The sequence below is a fragment of the Bubalus kerabau genome, chromosome 15 (genome assembly GCF_029407905.1).
Source record: "Bubalus kerabau isolate K-KA32 ecotype Philippines breed swamp buffalo chromosome 15, PCC_UOA_SB_1v2, whole genome shotgun sequence".
NCBI lineage: Eukaryota > Metazoa > Chordata > Mammalia > Artiodactyla > Bovidae > Bubalus > Bubalus kerabau.
This window is the reverse complement of record NC_073638.1, coordinates 8095404-8109620: the sequence shown is the minus strand read 5'-3', so window position 1 is coordinate 8109620 and position 14217 is coordinate 8095404. Positions and strand designations below refer to the sequence as shown.

The 14217-nt window shown below is 39.5% G+C and overlaps 1 protein-coding gene across 5 annotated transcripts in view; it reads left to right on the top strand.

Moving 5' to 3' along the window:
- ARHGAP42 (Rho GTPase activating protein 42) overlaps positions 1-14217 on the top strand; it is a 353084-nt gene that overhangs the window by 245167 nt on the left and 93700 nt on the right. For 4 of the 5 annotated variants that reach the window (XM_055547593.1, XM_055547594.1, XM_055547598.1 and 1 more), the window contains one exon: positions 10904-11005. In XM_055547593.1, the coding sequence (XP_055403568.1) occupies positions 10904-11005 (102 nt within the window). Of the gene's footprint in view, positions 1-2669; positions 2715-10903; positions 11006-14217 lie in introns of all 5 variants that reach the window. The other variant, XM_055547592.1, reaches the window with a different exon arrangement.

Below are 14217 nucleotides of genomic sequence, written 5' to 3'. Positions count from 1 at the left end.
TCCAATAGGACACAGGAGAGTTCTTATCCATGGGGCAGATGTTGACCAATTAGAAAGTGGCAGGTAAATCCTTGCTAACCCAACTGAATTGTCCAGAGGTGTGTTGGTTTTGTGAAACCTGAATGGAGGTCTGCCTTATTGCATGAGCAACTGGCTGTTTCTCCTCCTGTTTCTGCAGTTAGTTCAGGAATAAATGCTTGTATTTTCCTTCTTCCTTTCCTGTCTCTCTTCCTTCTCTCTCTCTCTCTCTCTCTCTCTCTCTCCCCCCCCCCCACCCCTCCCCCCCCTCCTGCTCCCCAGGGATTGCATCCAAGCTGTAGCAGGCAAGCTTTGCCTCTGGCTCTGTTTTCTAGGAATTTTGCTCTAAAAAAGTATAATATTAGCATAATATGTGAAATTAAATTCTACTTGCTATGACTTTCACCCTGGGAGTTAAGGAAAGACACCTCTCTCTGTTTCAGTCAGATGCAGGCTTCTCATGAGCATGCTCTTTCATAAGTGTCAGTCTTTTGTCCTCAGGTTAGTTCTTCCTTACATGTTATCAGTGCTTTTTGTTTTTTTAACTGAATATTTAATTTCATTCTCCAAGGTCTCTGTCAAGCAAGAAGAAGAGAAATTTGAATGTGGGTGTAAAGCAGAGCTTTGTGTTACTTTTAATTAGGAAATCCCTATATTCACTCAGGATAATTTTCCAAACTTTCTGTCTGGAGTGTGTTCCACACACCCTGCCTGGAGTTTGCTCAGTTATGTAACTCAGTTTTATCCATGATGTCATGCCAGAGCCCATAAGATTATAGCGACTCCAAGTACTATCCACCCACCCAATCCCAGTCCGCTCTGTCTTCACACAGCCCAAGAGACAGTTAACAAGCAAACATCATCAGAAACTGTCAGCAGCATTCTCTGTCTCTCCCACGGCCTAAAGTGGCATTATAAGTTCCTCCTCCGCTTCCCACTCTTTCTGTTTCTCATCTTTTTTCCCCCTTTTTTCCTATTTCATCCATTTGTTCTCTTTAATGTTTTTCAGTGCAGTAATTTTCCCTATAAACATTGACTTTGCTGTGTCATACACATTTTAACGTTTAATTTTAAATCAGTTCAAAATGCTTTTTTAAAATCTCTTTTCAGATTTCTTTAACCCACATGTCATTTAGAAGCTTCTTTAATCTCTAAGTATTCTGTGATTTTCCAGCTATCTTTCTGTCATTGATTTCTAGCTTATTTCATTGTGCTCTGAGAATGTTATTTTGTTATTTTGTTTTGTTTTTTTTTTTGCCAGTAAACAACTTAGTCTTTTATTTGCCCAAGGCCAGCTGTTGCAGGCACTGAGGCCCCAAGACTTCCAGAAGGGATGGGGATGGGGGGAGTCACCCTGCCTCCCAGGTGCTGCCAGCCCCATCCTGCTTCCTGCAGGAGATGGGAGAGTAGATAAAGTGTGCCCTTGCACCATCAAGTATCTCAATTTTGTGTGTGTGTCAGTCACTCAGTCGTATCTGACTCTTGAGACCCCATGGACTGTAGCCCACCAAGCTCCTCTGTCCAAGGGATTCTCCAGGCAAGAGTACTGGAGAGGGTTGCCATTTCCTTCTCCAGGGGATCTTCCCAACCCAGGGATAGAACCCACATTTCCTGCATTGCAGGTGGATTCTTTACTGTCTGAGCCACCAGGGAAGTCCCCTCAGTTTTTAGATATTCTAAAAATTCAATTGTCATTAGAGAGGAAACTGAGGCACATTGACCCCCCCATCCCAGGCCTCTATTTGCCAGTCCAAGGTCTAGCGTACACCCTCCCGCTCTCCACCCCCAGTGGAATGAGCTGCACATAAGCAGTCTTTTGCCCTGTGTGTGGGGGGGAGGGTCTCAGGAGCCCATCTGGTGGCCTGTGTAGGGGAGGCTGGCTAGGGTCAAGGGCTGTGGGTGGGGGAGCAGCTGCTGTGTGTGTGTGGGGGGGGTGGTCTGCACTGAATAGGGGACCCCAGCTGGGGTTCCCTAATGATATCAATGGGGATCAGGCAGAGCCCTCTGCTGTCCAGATGGGGAAACTGAGGCAAAGGCTCCTCCTGTCTTTGAGAGGGGAGGGGCCTGCCATCAGCTAGTGAGGTTCATTCCTCTTCCCCAGGAAGGCACCGCAGCCCAGGAGCGGCAGTGCCTTGTCAGCCGTCACTCAGGGAGACACAGGAGGGGCAGCAGCTGGGTCACCTGGCCGCACAGACCCCCTCCACTCCGGCCATGCGGAGGGGTACCCTCCCCTACCTCAGCTGCTGGGAGGAGGAGTGCCCGGCTCGGGCGCCTGCCTTCCCCTGCTCACGTGCCCAAGAAAGGCTCATTTTTAGCACCTGGCCTCTTTTCCCTGCCTGGAGGGAGCTCAAGGGACAGAGTAGTGAAGAAAGCAGCCAAGGGGGACAGGAAGATCTGGAAGTAGGGCCCCAGGGGATTGTCTGATTCTTCTGTTCTCCCGACCCCAAGGGGGCCCAGGCACAGAGAGGGGCCCTTAGCCGTCGTGCAGCATGGAGATGAAGAGGACGCTATCTTGGTCCTGAAGCTGGTAGTCCAGCTCACCCAGCAGTTCCCAGTCGGCATCGTTAACCAGCACCAGAATCCCTGGCCTCATGCTGTCTCCTTGGATGAACAGCTCTGGCCGCTCTTTTAGCAAATTCTTCTTGATCCAGACAAGGAGGCTGCGGATGTCCCAGGGATCCTCCTGTCCAGGCAAGGTGACCTGATGCTTCTTCACACCGTCAAACAGGAGCTCCGCACCACCTCCGAACTCCACCTCCACTGACAAGGGCGCTGCCATGTTGAGGAAGCCGAGCTCACCGAGAATAATTTTTATTATTTTAAATCTGCTAAGATATGGCCCACAGTGTAGTTTGTGTTGGTAAATGTTCCATGTGAGCTTGAGAAGAATGTATAATCTGCTGTTCTTAAATGAAAAGCATTATATCCAGTTGGTTGATGGTGCTGTTGAGTTCAGCTGTGGTCTCACTGATTTTCTACCTGTTGGATCTGTTCATTTCTAGTAGATGGGTGTTATAGTCTTCATCTATGACAGTGGATTTACCTATTTCTCCTTGAAATTCTGTCAGTCTTTCCTTCACATATTTGATGCTCTGCTCTTATGCTCTGCATACACATTGATGTATGCATATTAAGAATTATTATTGTTTTTGAAGAACTGACCTTTTAAGCATTATGTAATCCTCTTTATCTCTAATAACTTTCATTGTTTTGAAATCTGATCTATCTGACATTAATATAGCTACTCCTGCTCTCCCTTTTTTAGTGTTAGCAAAGTTTATCTTTCTCTCTCTGCTCTAAATGCATATGTCTTTACATTTCAAGTTGGTTTCTTATAGAAAACATGTAGTTGAGTCTTGTTTTTTGGATTCACTATGACCATGTCTGTGTTTTAATCGGTGGATTTTACCATTCACTCTCAAAGAGATGATTGATATAGTTGGATTAATATCTACCATATTTCCTGTTGTTTTCTACTTTTTCCCCTTGTTCTTTGTTCCTATTTTTTTCTTCCACTATTTTTCTGCCTTTTGTGATTTTAATTGGGTACTTCATATGATTTCATTTTCTCTGCTTTCTTACTGTATCAATTATACTTTTTTAAAACATTTTTTAATGATTGCCGTAAAGTGGCATTATAAATTCCTCCTCTGTTTCCCACTCTTTTCCATTTCTCATCTTTTTTTTCTCTTTTTCCCTATTTCATCCATTTGTACATTCACAAATTTGTACATTTGAAATGTACATTTAAAACTAATCCAAATCCACTTTAGATATAATGTTGCACTGTTTCACAGGCAGTGTAAATACTTTAGAGTAACAAAATTCCTCCTGTCCTTGTACCATCGCTGTCATTTAGTTCACTTATACATAAACACACATATATACATAAAGGAGGGGGAGACTTCCTTTTTTTAGAGTGAATAGTTACCTTTAAATTTTGCATAAAAGTCTCTGTTCCCAAATGCGTTAGTGTAATTACAAAGCGCATCTTGATACATTTGTATACATTGAATATCTTCTCCAGATTTTTTAAAGACACATCCCTTCTGGGACTCTAATCTTAACTGCTACTTTAAAGTTCATAGGCTTATTTGTCTGTCTGTTTTCACCTAAGGTCATATTACCATTTTCTTGGAAATTTTCGTTGCCTCTTTGAACTGTTGTTTTCCTAGATCTCATGTCTTGATTTTTTTTGGTTGATTCCATCATTTTAGTTGAGCACATACCTTAGTATCTTTCTGAAAAATGGTACAAATTTTTAGATATTAATAATTTTGAGACCCTGTATGTTTGTAAATATTTTTATACTACCATGAATCTAGATTGACAATTTGGATATAGAAATCAGAGTTGGAATTCATTATTTCTCAGAATTTTAAAGGCACTGCACCTTTGTTTTATAACTTCCTGTGATGTTATTGTGAACTCATTGGTTTCTGATGATATTTATTCGACCTCTGTTTTTAGATTTTTGTTTTTAATCATGGTTTTGTAATAGTGTATGATATATCTTGCAGATATTTTCTCATTTATTGTGCTTTGTATATATTGTGTCATTTTAATATGGATACTTTTTTTATTAGTTTTGGAAATTTTTGTGTTTTTTTTTTTTTGTAATTCCTCCCTTCATTTTTCTTTCAGTACTTCTGTTAGTCAGAGGTTGGATTTCCTGATTGATCTCCTAATTCTCTTATCTTTTCTCATCTCTTTTCTTTTTTAGTTCACAACTCTTTTTTTTTATTCTTTCACTCATACCTCATTCACATTTTCTTTCTTATACAGCAACCATTCTCATAAGTTTAATGTGTATATATTTGTCTTACAAAATTGATATTATTTTTCTATTCATGACTTCAATTTGCATAAATGATTTTGTGTTACTTACCTATTTTGTGTTTTGTGGTTTTCACTCAGAATTATGTTTTAAGATCCATCTACTTGTAGTATTTACTTCATGCCTGCCACTTTGTGGTATGCTTCTAATGCATTTTTATTTACCAGTAAATACCCTGGCTATCTTCCTGTTCCAGACGGATCCTCTTTCAGGTTTGCTTATGGACTTTTCTGTGAGGATATTTTTGGGATGTGCACCCAGAAGCTTGTTTTTAAGTCATGCATATATACCACTTAGAAATGTTGAATGCAACATTTCTCTTCAGAAAGGCTGTACCTGTACCCCTTTATGAGTTCCTGTGTTTCCACCATATGTGAGTTCCTATGTTTCTACATGCATTCAACCTGTTATTCACCTTTATAACTCTTGCCAACCAATATCTGATACATATAATGTGATATCTCAGTATTTTAATTTGCTGTCCTCTTAATTATTGAATTCGAAAAACTCCGTATATGCTTGTTAACCTTTTGACTTCCCTCTTCTGTTGGTTATCCCTTCATATCCTTCATCTGTATTTTTATCTGTTTGTTTTTCTATCTTTCCATTTTTTAAAAGTGAAAGTGAAAGACACTCAATCGTGTCTGACTCTTTGCGATCCCATGGACTATAGAGTCCATGGAATTCTCCAGGCCAGAATACTGGAGTGGGTAGCCTTTCCCTTCTCCAAGGGATCTTCTCAACCCAGGGATGGAACCCAGGTCTCCCGCATTGCAGGTGGATTCTTTACCAGCTGAGCCACCAGGGAAGCCCCATTTTGTAGGAGTTCCTCATATAGGCAAATATGAAACCTTTGGCTCTTAGGACTCTGATCACCTGGTGGTGGTAGTGCAAGATAACTGGAATAGGGAAGATGTGGTGAATTATATTGGCGTAACTCTGAAGAAGGAAGCCCTTTTGAAATGTCTATATTTCAGCAGATTGAGGAGGACAGACATGGTGGGGAATGGTTTGGTGCAGTTACCTGCAGTTGGGATGTTGCTGTGAAAGCTGTATTAAGGGTCTCAACAACCTGAGTTTCTGGACACCAGGAATCTCTTGGGTCTAAGAAATATCTAAGCAGCTGTTCTTTCTGAGACTTAAAAATTATGATGTCACCCTAGGTCACTCTTCCAAGCGGTGAGGAAATCCCACTATCAGAGAAGGAGGAAGTCTAGCCAAGACTGGTAGTTAGGGCTGTATCTTGTCCTCTCAATGCCTAGCACAGTGCCAGTTTATAAGAATTATGCATTTGTGAAATAGAAATTTATCGGTATTTATTATTACTATTTCTGCTACTGTGCACTCACTTAAAAGGATTTTAAAAATATATGCTTAGTGCTTATTTAGCTAATTGTTTTACTAATATGGTAGCATAAATAGTTGCATGGGAAATTTTCCAATATCCTGTGTTTCAATTATAACCTTGAAATTGTCTTAAAAATTGGATGCATAAATCCTAAATGTGTGCTTCCTTAAAAGAAATATAAAAAATATTTTTTCATTGCCTCTACTTAAAAAAAAATTGATCATGATAATGTTAAGATAAAGGTTGCTAAAATAGTTGTTTAAACAAAGCTTTGCAGTTGTCTTTTATAGAGAAAAAACAATTGGATAAAGCTTGAAATATATCTCTTTGTGACTTTTTAGGTATTGTGGTAGTCTATTCCCTTTGGTACCCTCTTGTGGTCAATAGAAGGTGTTCATTTGGCCTTGTATTTAACATTTGTGTATAATTTGTGATAGACATATTGTTTATATGAGTATTTTGACTTATTTTTTGCCTATTTGTTTGTTATATATCACAACTTTAAGACTGACACTTGGAGTTTTTTTTCCCATTCCTTAGCTCAGGGGATATGAAAGTGCAACATAACCTCAGTTGCTAATCTTATATGCTAAATAATAATGTGATCATGTGATCAGAGTAAATACAGTGTAGCTTGGAACACAAATTGATTACAGACCTTGAACTTATCTTACACATTTGCCACTATGATTGGGTTTGGGGATTAACTTGCCATTTTTGATGGCATTTTTTAAAGATTTAAAAATATATACATATAAACATATCACACATACATATGACCTCATTGTACATGACTACCTGGTTCAGATGCACTTATTGTGGATCTACAGAAAACCATTATACCATACCATTATAACATCAGATCAGATCAGATCAGTCACTCAGTCGTGTCCAACTCTTTGCGACCCCATGAATCGCAGCACGCCAGGCCTCCCTGTCCATCACCAACTCCCGGAGTTCACTCAGATTCACGTCCATTGAGTCAGTGATGCCATCCAGCCATCTCACCTTCTGTCATCCCCTTCTCCTCCTGCCTCTAATCCCTCCCAGCATCAGAGTCTTTTCCAATGAGTCAACTCTTCGCATGAGGTGGCCAAAGTACTGGAGTTTCAGCTTTAGCATCATTCCTTCCAAAGAAATCCCAGGGCTAATCTCCTTCAGAATGGACTGGTTGGATCTCCTTGCAGTCCAAGGGACTCTCAAGAGTCTTCTCCAACACCACAGTTCAAAAGCATCGATTCTTTGGCGCTCAGCCTTCTTCACAGTCCAACTCTCACATCCATACATGACCACAGGAAAAACCATAGCCTTGACTAGATGAACCTTTGTTGGCAAAGTAATGTCTCTGCTTTTGAATATGCTATCTAGGTTGGTCATAACTTTTCTTCCAAGGAGTAAGCGTCTTTTAATTTCATGGCTGCAGTCACCATCTGCAGTGATTTTGGAGCCCAGAAAAATAAAGTCTGATACCGTTTCCACTGTTTGCCCATCTATTTCAGTCAGTAATCACATATAGCGTTTAGCGTAAAGATTCATGCATTATTTTCCCTTCTTTCTGCAGCACTGGTTTTGGAGAAAATTCTTAGCTTGATATCTGCAAGTACATAATAGACAATCGATAGCTGTGTGGTATTAAGTTACTAAAACCAAATAGGACCTGACTTACATGAGAGTAAATCATGGCTTTTGGGGGTAGATGTGAGTCACAAAAAGTGCTCTTTGTTTTCAAGAATATGGTTCCCTAGACTATAGTGGTCCTTCATATGCCCTCCTCTTTCAGTTCAGCTCTTTAATTTTATACTAGAACTGAATGTGTTTGTGTTATCTGCATCTTTGGAACCTTTGAGTAGATCTCTTTTGTTGGCCTGGTGGTGTGAAGGGCCAGGGTTTGATTAGGAGTCCAGGAAGTTCTTCTGGGAATGATTTTTGTATTGCCAGGAATGCTGGTCTGTTGGCACTGAATTAACATTTCCAAAAATGCCAGCAAACACTGAAAAACAAAGATGCAAGTGTAGTTGCCACAGCTGTGCTCCCTTCTCCCCCACCTCGTTTCTTCTGCACACAGTGAGAAATTTTAAGCCCCCTATTGTAGGATGAAAGTGAGTCAGTTTCCCGTACTCGTCTCTAAGGCAGCTGGTGGCCCCCCGCCCCCGACAGTGCTCTTGTATCACAGGGATTGAATTGAGGCCATTTGTGCAGAATCGCCCCCTGTATCATGGATATCAGTTTTTTGATCAAATGGAATGTTTGTGAGGGACTGTAATGCCCACTGTTACAAGAGGAATAATTTTGCATGTTCATTAAATATTTATTGAGCACTCTCTCAAAATTTTAAGAAGCATAGGAGATATATATATATATATGACGTAAATTTAGGATATGCATTTCCCTGCTGCAATGTAGGGCTTGAACACAGTAAGAGACCCATTTATAAAATTAGATGAACAGTTACAAAGCAGAGGAAACTCGTGAAGCGGACTTGTGAATGAGGTCTGTTTAAGCTGGATGCGAAGAGTAGCTCTAACTTGAAGCTGTGGCTCTTAGAAGAAATAAGCATTTATATTTATAGTCTGTAGAGAAAAAAGAACAGGTGCTCAGAATGGCTAATGAGAGAGGCTTTTGGAAAGATTGCTTGAGCAGGTCAGCTGTGGGCATAAAATGCCAGATTGAGGAGTAGACAATGGAATGTTCACTCAGGTATCTTTCAACAGCAGAGGGACAAGCGCCTCCCGTCCTGAACCTTGGACTTCTTTGCTTCCTTTTGGCTCCTCTCCACCACATTTTGTTGTGCGAGTTCCTCCACCGACCCCTTTTTTGGATGGGAATGCCACTTGGTATTTTCCAATTGTGTTTCGCCTAGTAGAGCCACATTTTCTCCTTAAATGATAAAAATCCTTTGAAGATGTGACTCCCCTGCCTTATTTACAGGTATAATACAGCAATGCAGAAACATTCCCTCACTTCTTCAAAGGTCTAGAACGTTTACAGCAGAACCCTACTTGTTCTTTTCATTCAATGAAACTTTACCAGTTAAGTTTCTAAAGTTCCATCCATGCAACTAGATCATGATGGGTTCCTGGAAATATAATTAAGTGGATAAAAATTTAGAGTGCTACTGGATCAGGATAGAATACCTTCATCTGTTAGTCTGGATCTGACAACCTCAACTGTGAGACAGACAAACCAGAGGCCTGCTTGTCTTCTCCTCTTTTCCCCGCTTCCTCCCAGAGTCTCTCCTCCTCTCCTCATCCATCCATTCATCCATTATTTTTAATTAATCTCTTCCAAATATTTACTGATTCAAATAAATGAAAACCATTATCCATAATAATCACAGGTCTTGTTAAAAAGACCTGTCTGAATCTCTATATGAGGGAAATAGGAATCTACATTTTTAGTAGCCTTTAAAATACTTAACTTTGATTAATGTGGTCTAGACATTGCACATCAAGAAACACTGAGATAAAAGGAAGGAGTAGTACTTCTTTGGCCAGTGAAATTTATGACTGTGGTCATGTAGTATTTATTTCATATGGACTCATAAATGGAAAAAACATACCTGGTGGATAACATATTTATAGTTGGAGAAGATCATATGTCTAGGCATGTCTTGTTCTCCTTAGAACTGTATTCTGTTTGCATTTCTATAGAAGTATGCCTTAGGGGAAAGGTATTCTCTTCCAACAAAGGGCTAGCCTGGTTACAGCTGAACCCATAAAACAATGTCATTTTAGGCATTGCAAAGATCAGTGATTAAGTTATGTTGAGTGTATGATACAGATGATTCTAATCCTTTTGATTTGACTTTGAACTGGTCTAATTATTTCACACCACCAGTTTGTGAAGATTTATTTTCCTTTTTATCAAGAATGTGCTGTTTGAACAGCTCAGCCAATGTGAAACTGTCAAATTAAACCCTTGAAAAGCCACTATACTTCAAACTCCCAATTTCCTCCAGTGGACTTTTTGTTTATAATAGCCCCTCCCCATCTCCCCTTCTCTATAAAAGAATTGTTGTTGTTTAGTCACTAAGTCATGTCCACCTCTTTTGCTACTGCATGGACTATAGCCCACCAGGCTCCTCTGTCCATGGGATTCCCCAGACAAGAATACTAGAGTGGGCTGCCATTTCCTTCTTCAGGGGATCTTCCCAACTCAGGAATTATTGAATCTGTGTCTCCTGCATTGGCAGGTGGATCTTCACCAGTGAGCCACCTGGAAAACCCATAAAAATGTATTCTACTTAAAAAAATGAGAATGACTTGTTTGAAATATCAAGCATCTTTTTTTTGACTTGGGAAATATTATGATTCCTTGCAGAGTTTGTGAGTGGTCTATAAACTGTATGTTAACTCATCTGAATCACCAAAAAAGCCTAAAAGAGACATTTTTCTCTTGGCTATGCCCCAGACTTCTAAGTCAAAATTTCTTGAGAATCAGTTATAGAGTGCTCAAAGGGATTCTACTATAGGCAGCCTGCCCCCTCCATACTATAGTTCTGTGAACTTCTTTGAGAGCAGAATACATACTCAGATGATTTTGCTTCATACCCTTCTTCCTACTTCATCAAGTTTTCCACATAGTTGAAGCTCACTGAATCTTTATCAAATAATTTTATTGGACGCTTGACAGGAATGATGGAAATCAAGGTTATCTTGATTCTCTGATTTGAATGTTTTGTTGTTTTTGTGATCTCCTAGGATGGAAAGAAGAAATTTGACAAAGAGAGTGAAAAATACTATTCCATTCTTGACAAACATTTAAATTTGTCTGCAAAGAAAAAGGAATCTCATTTGCAAGAGGTAAGTTTTTCCAGTTGAAGTGTGAAAAGAGCATTAGCATTGTCATGTGAAGCCCAGATTTCCAAAAGTAGACATTATCTCAGAATCTGCTCCTGTTTAATAAAATAATGATAATAAGAATATTTAAGCTAATTGAGCATTTGGTATAGATAGACAGGCATGGTGCTGAGCATTTTACGTGCTTTGTGACATTTAAAATTAACAGTTCCAAGAGAAAGATTAGTATTTCCTTCAATAATGAAAAAGAGTGAAACAAGGCTATTTCTTTTTCTTCCTGTTGGGCATATTTTAAATAACTGCTGCTGCTGTTCAGTCACTAAGTCATGCCCTACTCCTGTATGACCCTATGGACTGAAGCGCACCAGGCTTCTCTGTCCACGGGATCTCCCAGGCAAGAATCTTGCTGTGGGTTGTTATTTCCTTCTCTGGGAGATCTTCCCAACCCAGGGATTGGACCTGAGTCTCCTGTTGTGCAGGGTGATCCTTTATCACTGAGCCACCTAGAAAGCCATTCTAAATAGCAAGACCTACCAAATTCATGGTGTAACATTTATATTAAATTAAAAATATCTGTTCTTCAATTGTTACATCAGCATTAAGGGAAAACAGATACACAGTTACATGTTTTGAAATCTTCATTATTTTTTGTCAACTTAAACAAGTCAACAGAAATACTTTACTAATGTGGACAGTATTCTCATACAAGGAATATTTCTTCCTTTTTTCCTGAAAATTTGCTCTTCTCATTGGTAGTGTTTTAACTATAGTTAGCCAGATAGAAAACTCTTACTGAGGAGTGATGCAGTTTCAGCTCTAGTGATAGCATATGTTTTGTTTGTTTTTCTAAATGGCTCTGTTGTCTTTCACCATGCACACGTTCCCCAGCGTACAGCAGTGTGTCTCAGAGCTGAACCGGGACTTGTTGAGCACCAGCAGCTATCACTGCCCCCAGCCCGCCCCAGGGAATCTTGCATGGCGCTGAGCCTCCTGCAGTCTCTTCTTCATCTCTTCTCTGTATTTCTAGGGATTGCATCGTTGAACTCTTTTAAATGTCTCATTCTGATCCTCTAGCAAAGTCACCTTTCTTCCTGAACTGTTGTTCAAGTTCAGCTTGGTCCTCCACCCTACTTATTCGTATTCTTATTTCTCTGACCTTCTTGTTCAGCCATGAGGCATGCTTGACGAGTTCAAGTGCAGTGGAACTGCAGTCAAAAAGTCATGGAAGAGTTACTTCTGATTCTTTTTTACTGTATTTTTATGTTCCCCTAGAGGGAATTGAATTTCCTCACTTAAAATGTTGAACATTGGAAAGATTTGTATTTCACTATAATAAATAACTTGTTATTAATACCTGCTATTAAAATAGGATAATTTAATAGACCGTTGGGTGCCTATGGAAAGATTTTGGGGTTAATGTGAAGTGGAGAAAAATCTGTTATTAAGAGAAATTATATTTTTAATTTTCATGGACATTTTTAATCTTATATAGTATACTATGTTCTTTAATATTGTGTTCACATATTTCTAACTCCTTAAATGTGTGTCTATTTAAACTTTTAAACATTTCTTTAGAATAAACCTGAGAGAGAATGCAATATGTAGATGAAGTCATCTGTAGAAAGGCTCCCCCAGTTGTTACCATCATGTACCAAAGACCAAGGCCAAGTCACGTTCTAGAAATCAACTGCCTCAAAATTAAGGGCAATGCATAGTCTCTGAAGACTTATCAGATTCTTGGTGAACATGAGAGGCTGCCCTTGGCTGGTTGACTCTTTGCAGCCCTGTGGACTGCAGCACACCAGGCTCCCCGTCCTTCACCATCTCCCAGAGTTCCCTCTCACTTAGGTCCGTTGAGTCAGTGGTGCTGTCTCACCGTCTCATCCTCTGCCACTCTCTTCTCCTTTTCCTCTCAATCTTCCCCAGCATCAGAAACTTTTCCAGTGAGTCAGCTCTTCTCATCAGGTGGCCAAAGTATTGGAGCGTCAGCCTCAGCATCAGTCCTTCCAGTGAATATTCAGGACTGATTTCCCTTAGGGATTGCTTGGTTTGACTTCGTAACTCTATCATAATTGTAAAGTCCTCTAGAGGTTATGCTTTATTTTCCCTGACAGTGTAGCTCAATATTTAATACTTGTTAGTGGCTCCTAATCCCTTGGGATATGATGGAATAGAATATTCATTCTGGTTTTATATTTAGTTGGATGCTAGAAAAAACCCTTAACATGGTTAGTAGCATCTTCCATTTGCCCCACCACACACATAGACACACACACACACACACACACTTTTTTCCAGGAGGCACAGCCCATGATAGAATATGACACAAATACAAATACAACACAAATATGGTGTAAAGCAACTCCTCGGAGCATATAGTGTAGAAAAGGAAAAATGTAGTTTGTTTTTTACTTTTTCCTCGGTCCTTCCAGTAGTCAAACCTGTTACAGGGAGATGCTGCTACGCACATGTTTAATTCTGTAACATGGCATTAAATTCATTTGTTCACTTCCAGAGCAGCTCTGGTCCTTCTGTCGGCACCAAGCCTATGAAGTTGTTCTCAGAAAGACCCTTCTGTGTCTTCTCACTGACACAGCTGACTCTTTGTTCGTTTTGCTCATGGAATGCGACTGACTACCCATTACCAGGACTGAATTAGGGGTCAGCTTGTATTGGTAAAGCTCTAAGGCCATCTATTAGATGGACCATTGGAGTACACAGAATTGGAAACAGACTTGTCAAAATTATGGACTTTACAGTAGACAAAAGAAGTAACATTTGAAATGTGAATAGATAATTTCTTTCTAAGCATAAACTATGAGGAAGAGATCATGAAGGAAATGTAAAAAGACCAAAATGCATAAAAGTAATCTGTCTCTTTCAAAAGACCTTAAATTAAAAGATGAAGTATTAAGGGACTTATATAACATGACACAGGATAACCATCTCCTATATATAAGATGCTTTTGGAAATCAGTGTGGAAAAGATAAAGCTTTTAGTGGAAAAAATGGAGTAAAAATATGAAAGGGCATTTCCTCAAAGAAGAAATATAAACCATAATAAATATTGTAAGTTTCTATATCATATATTTTTAAAGTATAATTTAATAGTAGCACATTAATTTATTAAAAGATAATATCAATTGTTAGTGAAGGTATGGGTAACTAAGCAGACTTTGGCTTTTCTGGTGGGAATATGAAATCATTCAAAAACT